Source organism: Tympanuchus pallidicinctus, unplaced genomic scaffold, assembly GCF_026119805.1.
Source record: "Tympanuchus pallidicinctus isolate F22 unplaced genomic scaffold, pur_lepc_1.0 scaffold1, whole genome shotgun sequence".
Taxonomy (NCBI): Eukaryota; Metazoa; Chordata; class Aves; order Galliformes; family Phasianidae; genus Tympanuchus; species Tympanuchus pallidicinctus.
Window position 1 is genome coordinate 28,611,240 of NW_026294618.1, and position 17,058 is coordinate 28,628,297.

General features: G+C 33.8%; 1 protein-coding gene across 42 annotated transcripts in view; it reads left to right on the forward strand.

The window, feature by feature from the left end:
• RIMS1 (regulating synaptic membrane exocytosis 1) overlaps window positions 1-17,058 on the forward strand; it is a 290,925-nt gene that overhangs the window by 183,191 nt on the left and 90,676 nt on the right. For 13 of the 42 annotated variants that reach the window (XM_052675412.1, XM_052675535.1, XM_052675145.1 and 10 more), the window contains 5 exons: window positions 441-554; window positions 1,011-1,100; window positions 6,165-6,248; window positions 10,131-10,208; window positions 12,364-12,435. In XM_052675412.1, coding sequence (XP_052531372.1) covers window positions 441-554; window positions 1,011-1,100; window positions 6,165-6,248; window positions 10,131-10,208; window positions 12,364-12,435 — 438 coding nt within the window. The remainder of the gene's footprint in view (window positions 1-440; window positions 555-1,010; window positions 1,101-6,164; window positions 6,249-10,130; window positions 10,209-12,363; window positions 12,436-17,058) is intronic. The other 29 variants (XM_052675254.1, XM_052675264.1, XM_052675430.1 and 26 more) reach the window with 7 other exon arrangements.

Consider the following 17,058-nt stretch of genomic DNA (forward strand, 5'->3'; position numbering starts at 1 on the left):
GTTCTCTTTTCTTTTTTCACTTTCAAGAAGTTCTGTTAGTCATTATAAAACATTACCACCCAAGATGCCTTTACTAGAAAATGGTATTCATTGGAACCTATACAGGTAAGAAGTATTTAGAGTCCCCTTTAGTAGTAGTTAATGACTTTTTAGAGATGAAATAGTCTTCCCATATATATATGTATTTTTTTTAAAAAAAGAACAACAGCGTTTCATATGCTTTTGATAAATATGAGTTAAGGGACTTCTTAAAATAACTTCATACACTCTAAATTACCCCTACAGATGAAAGACAAGCACTTTATATTATGCACAGTTTTCTTCACTGTTAACATTGTATGTTGCACGCTTTGTCTTTGTTGCATTCTTTTGTTTGTGCGTGATTTTGCTTACATGTCAAATTTATTTTTATTTTGTTTAAATAATTTTAATTTACAAAGCTCAACTCTTCCTGCATGTGCTAAGACCAAATCAGTGGTTAGACAGGATATTTCTCTCCTTCGTGATTGCCTTAATTCACGAATTCCGAAATTTGGAGATGATCTACTGGTTAGGTAAGACACTAAGGATTAATACCTTCTCCTTTTGTATCCAAGATGGATTTACAGAATTAATGAGCTTCATTGTAAAGTAATTTCACGTCATATATAGTGTATCACATCCTTTTATGTTGGCTAAAGACTTACTGCTAATAATAAGGATTTGGATTTATTGTTTGATATTTCTCATTCCACTCTTTTGCCAGTGGATATTCTGTCTCCCTCAGTTTTAAACATTTCAACAGTCTTAGCAAGAATATTTTAGCAGTCTTTTATTTGATTTTATTTTCTAAACAAAACTTGGCTCTGTCATCCTGCCAACTCTTTTATGTTTTCCTTAATTAAATCATTGTGATTTTACATTTTCTGTAAAGAGAGCATTATTTTATGAGTTAATATCTAACATTGTATTCCTTTCTTTGTTTTCTTTTTCTTTCTCTTCTACCATTGGATGCAATGCACTGGCACTAGTGAACTACAGCCCTCCCTTGACAGGGCTAGGAGTGCTAGTACCAACTGCTTGAGACCAGATACTAGTTTGCATTCACCAGAACGAGAAAGGTATAAAATAAAAACTTATAAATTTCTTGTCATCTGTGCTGGTGGTCTTTCCACGTTTCATTTTTCTTTATATGAGTACTCTACATTCCTGTACATTCATGTCTGTTTTGATATTCGTAGACATTTTTGCTCCTATATTCATGTATGTCATGTAAATTGTGTCTTGGAGTTTATAACTGCTTCTGGCTTCTTTCTTTGTTTCAGTTCAAGCTGATGTCATTGTTTGCAAAAGTCCTCAGTATGCTGATAATAGCATTACAGTGTTGAGCATTTTGACATTACAGTGTTGAGCAAGTATCACTTGATTGTTAATCATCATCATTTGCTAAAAAGTATTACATGTATTTCTTGCCTGCTTTGTCGACCGCTAATGAGACAGTGACATAATTTATAAATTAGACAACAAAACTCTCACATTTTAATCCAGAACTGTAGTTTTTGAAGCCACGTATTTTCTATAGGACACCCAGCCAAACCTCATTGCTTCTTTAATCTGATCTGTTGCATCTGCTTTTGCAATTACAAGGCAGTTTTTTGTTTGTTTGTTTGTTTTTTGCTCTGTGATGATAATTTTTAGGCTCACTGAAGGTTTAAGAAGTCAAGTTTGCAATTTACATGAAAAGACTATTTTGTCACTTAAATTGTGTAGGTATTTTTTGGATCTTTTCTGAACCTTTAATAATGGAATATCTTGGTTCAAAATCCTAGATGAACTAAATATAAGTGATGTGTTTGACAGATGGAATTATTCCACAATGGAACTTTTGAGCACCTTCTGGTTTTGGTTGATACTCACACCATTTTAGAATGAGGCTTTAGCTTCACTTAAGGCTATAGTAAACTCCCATCTACTATGACATAGTTACATCAGTTCAATGCAAACTAATATGGCAGTTAATATCAAGTTGCTTTCTCAGTGAATTTACAATACAGTTAGGAAAACTGTTGTATCAATGTATTATTTTGGGAAAGTAACTGTGAAGAAAGGCAGATGTTTTTCTTTGAGAAAAGATGTCTCTTGTTTTTTCATGTATGGGGGGAATTTTCCTTTCCCTCCTCCCCAGCCTCCTACTGCTCTTTTATTGCAATTTTACTGTTCTCAAGCTGTGCTCTTGTTGCACAGAACTGACTCATGCCCTACTGGAATATTTCAAGTTGATCTACATTAGTTCACTCTTTTTTTTAAGATAAAGCACTAAATAGCATAACAATGTATGCCTAGTCATCAAAAAAATAAAATAAAAAGAAATAAGGCCATCCACACTAAAACACAGGATACCACTCTAGACATTTTAGAAAACGTATTGTAGTATTATATTACTATGAGTGTACTTACATACAGCTTTACTAATGTGCAAGTAGCTATTTAATGCAATAATGTATGGATATAGGTAGTCTACATTTTGTAGTTTTATTTCAGGATGCCAGCCATCAAGCTGGAATTTTTAATGAACAGTAGCTGGCAATGGTAGAATATCTGGTTAAAATATTGTCCTCAAAACTGTATCTGTTACTGACATTAATTAGATCTGTTGTGTCCTTAGATTCATCTCCAGCAACATCTCCCCATGAGACATTGAGTAGAATCTGCAGCTTTTCAGATGTGCTGCTCACAAAGAGAGGAATTTGATTTCTTGTAATGGCCTCTACTGCCAGAAGTTTTTGCCAGTTTGCCTCTGGTTCCAGATCCAAAAAAACTGTCAAGAATTTTATGTGTTTGCTTCATAAATCCTGAGGCTGACTAAAAACTTTCTTTTGGCATGGCATTCTTTATGGGGGTGTAGATTTTTTTTTTTTTTTTTATTAATTAAATGAAATTCAAATTGAATATTTCCATGGTGGTTTTGTTGTGAATAACAAGGTGTGTGGCTTTGTCAGAGTGTTGTCATCAAGAATTTTTTTTTAAATTTATATATAGATATTATTTCCTAATTCAGCCCAATTTTGGCAGGAACGTGCTGTATTTAGTATCTAAAAATTTAATCTTACTAATTTAATCTTATAGTTTTGAGGTAAACTGATTTCAGGAAATTTCATACTCCACTGTTGAACATATCCACTTACACTTTAGCATGAGGTTACTCATCACTTGCATGTAATGATAGAAGAGTCCTTAGTTTGAAGAACAAATAATGAAGTTCAAGGAACATAGAAAACATTTTTGTCTGTGCTGAACAAGACAAGAGTAAGGCACTAAAATTACAGTATGGTAGGCTTATCTATCTTATAGGTTCACAACACCAGCAAATGTTAGAACGGTTCACAACATTAGGAAATAATATTTTTGTAAGCAAGTATAATAAAACACTCCAATAGTCAATATGGAAAAGCTTTTATAAGCTTTGTTACTGGATACTTTCTGACAAGAGATGGGACAACTCACTGTCAGGTACAGTTGATTCTGCTTCTAGCAGGGAGAAACACAAGGGTTTTGTGAAATCCAATCTCTAAAGCACAACTTTTTTTTTATATCTTATGTAGGAACTATGTTGAAGGCACTTCTAGTTGTGCTTATGGTACTTTTTTTATTTTAATTCACAGTATGGATTTGTAGATTTTAAAATATAGTCTTTCTATCCTCAAAATATAAAAATAAATGTGGCATTATATCTTCTTCAGGAAAAAAATTCTAGGTTTTTGGTCAAAATAATTATCTTGTCAAGGTTTGTAGTTATCAACAAGACATATTTTAGTTTTATAATTTAGTAATAATAACCTTCCAAACCCATAAAATCAGTTTTTGCTGCTACTGTAAGAGTTTTCATTGTCATCACCATGTCTCAAAATTTCTGCTTCTTTGTATCATGTCCTAAAACAGAGATATTTGTGTGCTATCAACAGCCTCAAATCACGAAAGCACATAGGCATGGGATTTACATTTCCCGAATCAATTTGCCTGTGGTTTCTCATCATTATAGCCTCTTCCCCAGATGATCTGGTGATATTTAAGACTGTAGCTAGTGACAGTTACTTGTTAATATCAAGTATGGCTTATTGATTGTGTAAATTTCTCGTGTTCCAAGAAATTATTGTGTGTAACAGCAGGTAGCACAAAATTAGTTGTACAGATTGGTAACACTTGTATGCTTTGCTCCTCAGAGGATTAGGTAGTGGAATTCTGAGCAAGTAAAAGTGAGTAATACAGCAAAGTAAAGAGTTCATGTAGAATAGAGTCTGCCTATCTGTAGCACACAGTGCAGCTCTGCTTGGGCTTGATCTGAGGTGAAGTAGGAATTCAAATGTTTCAAAGATCCCCAGTGTTTTTAATGTCAGCTGGTCACTACCACTCAGACAAGATACAAAGCTAAACTCGTAAGTAGATAACAGAGAAGTTGGAGCATCATTTGATCTGTTTAAGACTTCTGATCTGATTTCATTGTAAATTTTCTATTTTTTATTTTAGTAAATCTGAAGCACTTGGTGTTCATATTGCATGCATGCATTTAACAGCAATGTTGAATGTCACTATATTTAAAAATATGTGGAGTAAAATAACTGCTTGCAAGTATGTAATGCATTGTGGTTTTGATTATTTTCAAACACGTAAAGGAATAGATTACTGCATGTTTCTCTGCTTTTTACTGTGGCTCATGGTCATTAAAACTCAGAGCATGTTCTCAAAGATCATACTGCATGCCCTACTTAATTCTATCAAACGCTATTTGATACTTAGAGTGGATATCAGCATATTAAGGGCTTTGAGTGCACTGATGCATTAACATTTTCTTTGGCTCCTGCTTTGGAGAGAAAAAGAAAGTAACTGCTAACAACCTGTTTCCTCTTGAGAATTCCAGCAGATGTTCAAGTGATGCTAATCTCCTTGAAACCTTTGTTATTTGCATGTTGCATAAATCAAACCCTTTTCCTTATTACATGGACTGGAAGGATGCCTCAGAAAGTGACTATTACACAACTGTGCAGCATTTAGTTAAACGCTTTGCTGCTTTTGTAAATTAATCAGTCAATTTGGATTTTCTAAATTGTCACAGGTATACTCTTAGAACCCCATAACATCACCAAAAACAAAAGCAACGTCAATCTACAGTATACTGTGTGTTATTGTAAACTAAATGAAATTGTTAACAAAAAAGTCACAATAAGACACTAGATTATATAGTACAGTATTGTTAGGTTTATTAAATTAACTGTAAATTAGTATTTGCTCTTGTACTGAAGTTACTGAATAAGAAATGTACCTGTATAAAGCTGTTATTTTTATCTTTTAACTTTTCTGATTCTGCAACAGAACTTTATTAGGGAGTAAGAAATTCTGCCACACTATCACAGGAACAAGAGCTCTGGTTTATTTATCACTGCTCTGCTGAGAGAGTCCTTGACACATCAAGAGTCTCTGCTGCTGCTACAAAAAAGTTGAACAGAATCTGAAGAAACAGATGCTTGTGACAATCATGGTCATACCAGTTTTGTGATAGTTTACTCAAAAGCCTAACTCTTAAAATGTACTGAGCTTTTTATTAGTAAGCATGTGTACATCCATTGCAGTTAAAGCAAGAGATCTCTATAGGCAGATGAATGGAGCAGAAGATGACTCTTTCACTGTCTTCCAGAGAAGGGTCACTTTATGTCTTCAGATTTTTCTTATACTTCATGCTTCTATATATTTACCATGGATGCATTTTTCACTGCAAAGAGTACTTTGGAAGGAGGGATTAGTTTAACAATATGGTAGCCAATAGTCAATAGAAAATAATATCATATGCTCTTTTGAAAACTCTTCTGTTTTTGAATTACAACTTTCTGTTGTAATTCAGGCAGGCTTTTAAATAGTCTAGTTTTGGAGACGAATAATGTATGGTATGCTGTGTGGAAGATTTAAGTTAATATGATGAAGTTCTGATTTTTTGGAAACATATCCTTAGTTTCATCTGAAATAATTCTGCAGTGAGCAGCCATAATAATATACCTGGAAATTAGTAAAAATATTGTGATGCTCGCTTTTCTATTACTTTGTGGGGTATTTTTCCAGTCCCAAGTCCCATATATTTAATTTTATCACAGACTAAATGTCCTGTTTTTTTCCTATTTTGTTGAACGGGCAAACAGGGGTAGATGGTCCCCCTCCCTAGAGAGGAGACGACCTACTAGTCCCAGGATTCATATCCAGCATGCATCTCCGGAGGATGACAGGTACTAGGCAATTCCTCCCAGCTGAAAGGTGGCTTACTGCATCTTGCACTCTTAGAGGAGTATTCTGAAATTTGAAAGTATGCATGTTTGTAGAGACATACCTTTAAACTCCAGAAGCCCAAAATAAAATAGAGCTTTAGATATCATCCCTGCATTTTATCGAACTGTTATAAAGCACCTAGAATTAACGCCTTACAGATTTTCTGTTTGCCTGAACAGTTCCAAGCCATATAATCAGACGTCCATTAAAACAAAGCATTGTCTGCTAATGTTCTTCAGTCTGTTTTACCTGCTTCTGTAAATGGTGGTGGTGTTTTGACTATGGTGCTTTATAATATGATAAATACCTGTTGTAGAGCCTGTTTTTGTTTAGGTGTTTAATTTTACTGTCGTTTGTGTTGTTTTTGTTTTTTTTTTCTATTCAAACAAACTGTTCCTAATTAAAAAAAAAAGCCATGATATGTTGGAAATCTTGGTATCTCTTGCTGATTGATGTATATAGAAATTGGCAGTGCTCTTAAACTCTGTCCTAAATTAGGATGTTCATCATGGAAAAGGTTTTCCTAATAAGGTAGGTTTTGTTAAAGCCACCAGTGCTTTAAATACATTTTTACACAGAATGTGAATTATAGTTAATAGAAGCACTGTATGTTTTTCTGACTATGCACTTTCTACTCATGTCAGTTTGGGTGTTTCATTGCTTTGGCAGTGGGATTTTTGTTTGTTTTTTTAATTTTTTTTTTCCTGATTAATCTATATCAGAAGCAGACATAATTTCTACTGACATTTAAATTCAAACTTTTTGTGTTACAGTGAATGAGAGAATACACATGTAAATAATCCATACTTGCGTACACTCTTAAAAAAATCTGCTCTTAAAACTATAACTTTTTCAGTTACTTTGAGTATGGTGGTTGCTTTCTATTCAAGAATGCTTCCATTTGTTACATATGTACTCTAATTTCTCTTGTTTGCTTGATACTGGGTGTATTCAACTAATGCAAACTGGAAGAGTGTGAGACCTGTAACTGTGTTTGGATAACATTTCTCCTAAGACAGCATTATAAATTATAAAACTTAAGTTGTGAAACATTATTTCAAAATTGGCCATTCAGATACAGCATTTCTCAGTATTTTAACAACATTAATTCTGAGCCCTTTGGTGGGACAGTTATTAACTCTTTGCAAATGTACTTTGTATATTTTAGACATTTAAAAAGTAAATTTTTATTCACATTTTTTAAGCTGTGGATCAGAATTGATGTTAAAATCTTGTCATTCTAGTGATTAGAATTAAAATACATTTCAGTGAAAATGGGTTCTCATTTGGATGCCTCCATTCTTAATGCAGAATTAAAGCCTTCTGATCTCAGCCAAATTTTTCTGAATGTATCAAAGATTGAAATTATCTAATACCTTCTAATAAACATCTTGCAATATACAGAGTCTTTGGGGGGCAATATTTTGTGTTAGAGAAACTGCAGTCTCATTTCTTAGTGTAGTCAGTGCCCATCCAGTGTGTAGAATATTAGCGTGGAATGCTTTATCTTTGTAGAAATTTTCTGTTCTTTGAATTTACATTCATTTTGATTATTTTCTCACCTTTATTTGTCAGTTAGCCAGGAGTATTCAGTTCTGACTTTTTTATTTTAAGGTGTGTTTTTATTAAATTGACAGTTGATACTATGGGTGTTGAGTGTCTGATGGATGAACAGGGATAACTAACAATTACTTATCACCACTTTCAGATCATATTTTCACAGATTAATTGACTTCGACAGATGTCACCTTACAATTCATTTGAGAACATTCCAGAATTCTTATAGATTGCCCAATTTGCATATAAAATGCAATCAAGATCTATTCCTGAGTATTTCTTAAACGAAAGACTTACACGTGATTTCCACGTGATTTTGATCATTCCAATTCAATGTTTGCAGCATAGTATTTATTGATAATTGTTCATAATATGCATTTTGGTAAATATCTTGGCAACATTACTGTTATTCTGAAAATCACTTTCCATATTGGAAAAAATGACTCCTTGGTAAGCCTTGAAAAGATGAAGATGTGTTACACTATACTTCAGTGTTAAGAATTAACAAGTGTTTGGTTTTCTTGATTTTTTTTAAAGAATAACTTTTTGGGTTGAATTTGGCAGCTTTATTTTTGAGAGATTTTTTTTTTTTTTATACATTAGAAATTAGAATTAGAAATTCTCTCTAAAGTGAAAGACTTTCTGGTAATTGGTGAAATGTGAAAGCATAAGTAGTGCTAGAAACAAGAAGAATGGAAACTGAACGCTAGGTGAGCGTTTTACTTACACCGTTATTTTTTGGATGTCTTGGTATAAATTAAGCATGTAACCAAGACTCAATAAAATAAACATTTTAAAAATATTTATACTTTCAGTTCATGAGAAGTTGCTTTTAGTGGCCATGCATGTGTAAACTTCTTGTCTAAGTGCCATCTTGAAGCACCTGCTGAGCACAGTGGTGCTTCTAGTGCAGCCATGGGAACTTGAGGAGTGCTACATACTGCCAAGGGAAGGCTAATTTGACTGGAATAATTCTTGCCTGTTCTTTCAGCCACATTGTGCAACATGAATCGGGGGGGGCAGTTTAGAAAGACATGAACTGAAGTGCTGGGAATGAGTGAGGAGCTGCCAAGCCTTCAGAGTAGTGACTTCCCTGTTCACATGTGTAGATTCAGCCTTTCAGAAATCTCAGGAAAAATCAGGAAGTATTGAATGTGACATTCTTGATGTCTTAAGGCCTTTTTTAAAAATAGAAATGTGTTTTTTTTTGCCTCTTTGGGAGTTCTAGTTTTTAGTTTTGATAGCAATGTTCTTTCATTTACCTCTGTGGATTATGTTATATTTAACAGCAATAAGCAACTTGAAGCACGTGTCTTGTACATGAACTGTGAATAACTTGTCTGTATTTATAATACATATTGTGTTTATCTGTGTATGTAATGACTTACTGGTTTGGTATGAAATTTGTTGCATTTAGAACCTTAACAGAAATTTTAGCATTTGCTCACTACACTGAAAGTATGGATGCAGATTTAATTTGTATTTAGATTATTAATATACTGCAAATTTTATTGTTTACTTTCTGAGAGCTAAGACTGATACTTGAAAAAGATCTTATGTTGATATATCTTACTGAGAAAAAGAAATTAGTCTGTGTGATATATTCCATTGCAAGCTAACAATAAACCAAGATGCTAATAATATCTATGCCAAGCTGAAAACTATGAACAAATTCTGATGTTCTTAAATGACTTCAACAGAAATGAAACTAGTATAGAAATAAAAAAAAAATCCTGTATGTGATTTGAATTTTATTTTAAATTGCTAAGTTTTTCTGCCTTTACTATTGAACTGTTATTGTTAATGATTACCATAGCAGAACTGCTGGCAATAAAATATTAAACTGTATGAAATTTGCTTGCATTTTCAGGAAAACTGGAAAATTTCTCAATGTAAGGGAAAGATGTTGTATGTAGGTTTACACATTAGTTTAATGAACCATACTGTCATTTTTTTTTTTTTAGGAAGGATAACAGCAACTGTTAAGCTACACTGCTGCTGTTTGTTGTGTAGGGCATGAAGACTTTGTTTAAAATTTAAAATTGTGGCTTTCATCCTTTTTGCATCTTAGTTTCTTATATCTCTAAATTTTAACATTCTTTTAAAGTGTATGGACTAAATCAACAGAAGGGGAAGTGAGAAATAAGACTTAGACTGCAGATTGTGCCTTAATGCATCTGGTTTATATATGTGATTGCATGTCTTCACCTTCACTGCATGTGACCATCTCTCTGTTTTTGCTCATTCTGTCCAAATTTACATCCATGTTTCCAAATTTTGTGAAGAACAAGGACGCTGGAGTCTTGCATTCCAAAACAGGACAGTGTAGACCACCTAAGTGCTAAACTTGGAGCAGCACAGAGGTATCCTTATTTACTCAAATCATAGTTCCAAGTAAATGAGGTATTGGCTATAGTTATACATTATCTTTATATGCCCTGCATAAAGCTTTTAAATAGCTAGGGTTGGTTTTTTTTTTTCTCTTTTTACGTAGAAGTACATGGTATGCATGTATTGTTCATAGATAGTATTTAATTCCCTATAAAGTACATTGTAGAGGTAAATTCAAATATGGCATGAACATCTTTTTTATCCCCTATGCACTCATTGTACATTTGATACGGGCATGAAAGGATGCCTACCTGCAGTGTCCACTTAGGACTGCGAGTGCTGTGGTATGCTGGTGAGCTGTGCAGAATGCACACAGCATCATCTCAGCAAGAGGAAAGAAACAGAGAAAATTGTGATCTTAATCATACTTTTAACACCTGCTGCTCACAGTAACAGAACATAGAGCAGAGAAAAAAGTCTGTTCAGTTCACTGGAACTGTATATTACATTTTCTTCTTTTTCATACTACAGTGAGTAGTCACTATGTACTCTTTTTCTCCACTGTACTTAATGCCACAGTGTCAAGAGTGACATAAAGGAGTAAGGGAAAAATAAAACCCCTAATAAACCAAGCAGAAAGTAAAAAGGGTGGCATCATTTGGAAGATCATGCTGCAGTCTGTGGATCTACTGATACATTCAAATACTTTGGTCACTTTAGGTTTTAATTAAAGCTATATGTGTTTCTTATGTTTCCTTGTGTATCTACCTTGTGTTTGACCTGGCAAAAGCATAAATAACAAATGGGAATATATTCCAGAAAATAAATCTGGAAAAGTCAGTTTGGTGATAAAGGATCTTTATTCCAAGAGACTATTTTTTGTAAGAAAATGTTATTTTGAAAACTGGAAGGCGTTGGGTATTCATGTGTACCTCTGCTCATTAAAAAAAATAATCACAAACATGTAAGAAAACACACATTATATATTTCTGCATTTTTTCCTTTTTCGTGACTCTGACTGTGTCACACTGTAATGCTGATCAAATATTGCAGTGAAAATACACTGTGATTATATTCTTTGAATATAAGCTGATGCTACAGCTGTTTGCGTATCTTCCAGTTCAGTCACTGGGTTACTCTTTGTATAACCACTAAGGTTTAAAACCAAATCTTTCAAATCTTTATTCGTTACTATAATTTATTTATTTATTTATTTTGCCCACAGTAATCCTTTTATACCTTAGTATAGAAGTTGATTGTATCACTGCAAGTTTCTTACTTATTTCTTCATTCTCTTTCCTGTGCGGTGTGCAAGTAAGGGTTGGTACTTTCCACGATCTAACAATGAATAATCATCACTGTCGTTCTTTATCCACTCCTGAAATTCTGTACACACTTCTTTTTCCCCTAAAAACTAAGTGTTTGTGATTATCAGAGGTTTAAAATTTAAATTATAAATCCTAATTTTTAAATTTTCTCTTTACTTTGGGTAATAATAGAAATTTGGAAACATGAGACTTGTCACTGTTTTCATAATCTAATAAATAAATAAGCTTCTAATACATTTCTATTAATCAGAAGAAAAAAAAACAGACTTGTTTCAGTCTTTCTCATAATCTTTTAACAATGTTAATGAACATTGTTGTGAACAAAATTTTTGAAAAGCCAAGTTTTTATCAATACAGTATACGTCAAATAACAGACTTATTTGAATCTGAGATGATGCATTATGACATGATGCATGATGCATTATAAATACAGATTTAAAAGCAATTCCTAAAGTTTCTGTTTGAATATTATTGGTCCTTTCTCTAGCATTTTTTCTTCCTACTGTCTACTCTGCTTTTGTTATAGTGCTAGCAAGAGAGCACTAATAGACCTAGGAGAAGCATTGTATCTAATTAGACATGATTGAAATGGGAGCTAGTGGCATGTCCAGTCAGGATTAATGTCATCTCCCTGTTTTGGTACCTCTTAACCTTCACACCACCAGCCTCAGTCAAAGCTAATCAGGGCCATTTGTTTTAATCCCAAATTCACAAACCTGTTCATGAAGATAGCTGTCACCTTTTCATCTGTCAGCCATTCCTGTTATTACTTTAACAATGCGTTAATAAATATGAGATCTTCATGGTTTTGTATTTTTTTCTTCTATGTTTATTTCTTTTCTGACTTATCATTCCACAGGCAGTCCAGAAAAGTGGAAAGATATAGCAGCCAAAAACAAGCTAGGAAAGGCTCCGCAGCTGAAACAGAAAGGTAGGATTGATGAGTAAATGTCTCTTATGATCAAACTGATTGCAGTGTTCATAATATACATCTAATACTACATTTGAAGCAGAATATGCATAACAATGCCATAAGCCATGTTACCATATGATTTACAGCATTATTTATAGCATCCATTTTATTATCACTGCTTGTAGTGTTGTCAATACCATACAATTTTTCTGGCAGTCTCCATCATTGCAGATTAATTGGGAGGTAAAGACTAGCAATCATACATTTAGTAAGCCAAAGTATGAGACCTGTTGCCACTGTCTTGATCTCTGTAAGATGAAATTTGGAAATGCACAGCATATTTCATTAGTATGATACTCACCCTTTTCTATGTTTTACCATACTTGTTTTTCAAAAAAATTGTCTGTGTTAAAATAACTTTAATAATGAGAAGAATACATGAGGAGACTAATAATTCAAGAGATATCTGATCAAATGATAAAGAAAGAGCTACACTATCACACTCCTATATTCCAAGCTAGCAATTTCATATTTTAATATAAAAAATGTTAAATTCTATATAAAAAGATGTTGAAAAATTCTGCAAGCTGTCATTACATAAAGTTAATATGGACACCGATACTTTACCTTCTGCTTCCACTGAATTTTCTTGTGCATGCATTATTATTGTAACTTTCAGTAGCAAATGCTTATGTACTCAAATTCTTAAGAACAAGTGGAAAAAATAAGGATACATGTTTAATCATGTGTGTGTGTATCTGGTTAAGCCTGTGTGTTGGCTGAGCTAAGAGCAGTGAGGAGGACTGAGATCCTGCCTTTTCCAGAAGATTGTTGTTTTCTTGATGAACAAAGGGGCTCATCTGTTTACATTGTGAGGATTGAAAAACTTCCATGAATAACAAAGACACATTTTATTTTCAAAGCAAATACACATTATCTAGAAAAAAAGTTCAGAACTTTTATTTTCTTTTACTGCTTCAAGGACCGGATTACTATTATTTTGGTTTTGAGGCTTCTGCTGTCCCAGCAGCAGTTTATTTCAATTTAGACCAGGCATATTGCCAGAGTTAAGGCTGAGGTCCTTGCTGTCTTTAAAACAGCAGCAGTTTTGCCTTTCAGTTCATTACATCCATATTTTTTCCTATTTTTAACTTCTGAAAACTAAGGGAGCTCCTGGGACCAAGACTGCAGTGGTCTCAGTTGTTGGTAATCATGCAGGCTGAATGGTTTTATGAACCTTGGCAAGAGGCTGAGAAAGAAGAAAAGATGAGAGTTGGATATAAAGTGATTGGGGTGGAAAAAATGGAAATGTAAGCATGAAATGGACATGGGAACATAAAGGATGGGGAAGGAAAATGAAATGTAAGAGATTCTAAAGAAGGACAGTGTAAACAGTGTGGAAGAAAGTGTCAGATAAAAGGAAATCCCACAACATATGAGATTGGAGGAATTAATGTATCTGTCTGGATGTACATTCACATTTCAAACCTGGTATTTCAGCATCTGAGCTGAGTGCATATTCCTTCTACAGATGTCAAGATCTAAAATACATACTTCACTAAATCCCATGTGTTTTTTTAGTAATATTATTGTATGGCTGGTGTGGATTATAATCGTGAAACCAAATTTCAGATATTTTTTTCTGAAAGGAACTGATTTGTAAGAACTGTTCTTATGAGGGATTAATGCTGAATACATTAACAGCACATGACTTTACCTCTAAGCGTGTAAGTTACATTTGTGAAAATTGTTTTTAGAGGCATGAGCAATGTGTTTTTCTAATTAAAATGACCAGCCTAAGTATGAAATTTTGAGATTTTTTTTTCCCGGATATTTCAAAGCTTCTTACAGTTCTTATGCAAGTTACAACATACATTTGATGATATATTCAGGTATGTGGGAAAGAGTAAGTCTGGAGATAATGGTGAAATGTTGCTACAGTGTCTATATATACAGAATTTATATGGAATTTAATGAATTCATACTTTAATCATTGCTGAGCTGAGATAAATTCTTTTCCCATTTTGCGTTGATTAGTTAAGAGGTAATGCATAATTAACTTAATGTAGTCATTATCAAGAGATAAGTGGTGGTTGGTTTTTTTGTTTGTTTTTAAGACAACCTAAAATAACTATTTCACAGACTATTCTTTTTCTCCTTAAGTGAAGCAAGTTTCCAAAAGTGTCAGTCACCATAGCTCCTTTTTTATTTTCCACAATAGAAAAGTAAGCTCTAGCAATTTTAAGAACAGTGAACACAGGGCAACAAAGGAGTGTAGGGAAATGTTGAATTATGTTTTTTCCTTTTAATACTTCACAGCATATGGTATAGATTTCTGTTTTCCATAAAATGGTTAACTACTATTAGAAGTGACATGCAAAGTTCTAAACAAATTGAAGTGATATAGTTTAGAATTACATCATACTGTTAATTCTGCACCAGTGCCAGAAGATTTTGATAACAGGCAAGTAATTTGCCTGTCAAATGGCAAATATGACTCCATAGTAATTCTTCTACTATCCATTTCTATCTTGATCTAGCTTTTATTTTGTAATTTACTGATGTTATCTACAAGTAGCTCAGGTGCTCACAGAGAATAAGATACCAGCATGCTATCAGATTCCCTCTAATACCCCTCAACATGCTCAACGTGTAAGATCACATTCTTAAGTACTGTGATATTTTAGGAAATCAGTGTAAGAGGAGGGAAAAAAAAAACATCCCAAAAATTTACAAGTGTTTTAACAGTTCCCTTAATGGTTCAGTGAGATAAGCCTGAAGATGAGACTCAGTATTTTCTGAAGCAGCTAAACTCCTGTGAAAATAGAAGATAATTTTATGCTTGTATGAATGTGACTACAAAAAAAAGTGGGTGAAAACAATTCATCAGAGTTCTGATGTGTATTCATCCATCCCTAATTTCTTACCCTCAAAATACTAAATTTAAGGCTGCATAAACATAATGATACAGTTGTTAACTGTGCTTGCTATGAGTTATGTAGGTCCCTGTACCAAAGGTGTGTTGGATTGGTACTGCACTCTTAGTTTTAGTTTTTCATAGTTCCACATGTGCCAGCATGTGGTTTTGTTGTGATTTATTTATCTGTTTATTTTTATTGATGTCACTGAAATATCAGTCTGAAGAGAAGAAAGCTTGATTTTCCTTGTGGGAAGGCAGATGTGGAACCTGTTGAATGCCCCTGTGGTCCATGGCCAGTTGAGTGACAGTTTGTCATGTTACCTTCCTCTGGGAGAAGCAGTGATACCAAGCAACAAGATACCAACATATTTTTGCTGTAATGTCATTTATCATAAGGTGTCCTTTCTCTCAAATTTTCTCTCCTTAATTCCGTCCTCTCTATACTTCTTAACTTCCCTCTCATTTCTTCAGACACACACCAGCTTTTGTCTCCCATCCTTGTTCCTCTGTCTCATTCTCCAAATCAGATATTGTAGACTTCTTCATTTCTGCAACTGATCTTTCTTCTAGACCAGCATGGATTACATTTATATTTGAGACAGAACAGGCATTTTCAGATCTTAGCTCATCACCTTCATCTTGAGCATCCTGTAAAATCAGGGAGTCAGTCCCTGTAAGAATGTTGCTGCTACTGCCAGAACAAATTAGGAGTTTAGAAAGTGTCAGGGTTTAAGAGAAAGATACAGCAAAAGGAACCAAATCCTATTTTTGTATCACCGTGGCAGGACTTCCATGTAGGCTGCCATTGGTAGGTCCTGAAACGAAACCTTTATTCTTGGTAGGCATCTGTGTAAATGTTATTTCAAATGCAATCTTTTTTTATTATTATTTATTTATTGTTATTATTAAGGATAATTTGTAAGTGTGTGATAGCTTTACATTACAAACTAGGCAGTCCCTTGGTTATTTTGATTGTAACTTCGGGGAAAGATGTGCTGTGTGTGTGCAGGGACAGTTCATAAATCTGGAGAAATTAGGAAATAGAAACCCACAATGAAAAGATATCATGAGTGGCTTTATGGACATTTCTGAAATAAAGGATGCAATATTATCATTTACAGAAAGCTACATTGCCAGAAAACCCAGAACTAGTAAAAAGGCACAGGTGGACACTGACTTAGTCGCTCTCCAAACCTGAGATGTTCTAGGTTGTCTAATACTTGCAAAACACGTAATCAAACTACTAATCATTGTGCTGCTAATTACACTAATACGATTAATCGTTTTGCTGCATATTTTAATGATGTTTTCATCAGAGTTCCTTCAGAACTGTATAATTGTGTCAGTTTCTGCCTCAGAAAGTTACTTAAATAGATTCCTTGCTTCAGACTCCTAAGGAAATGATGTGTGTGTGCAATTACCAGTTGTCCTTCTTTGGGACATTAATTGGAAGCCAGCTACTATTTTTGATAAAGACAGAAGGTATGTTTTGAAAACAGAAATGCTCTATGTTAAAACTAGGTATTTATAGCCTACTCTGTGCTAGCCCTTTTTATCTCATACATGTTATTAGCTCGTGTTTGCTGTTTGAGACGCAGCTAGGGTTTTGGCCAATGGTCTACCCTATTCAGTGCTCAGCAGTTCCACAAGTAGAGTGATGTGTATCTGCAGCAGTGAGTGTTCTGTAGTTTATTCTTTTGGAAATGGATTTATAATCTGAA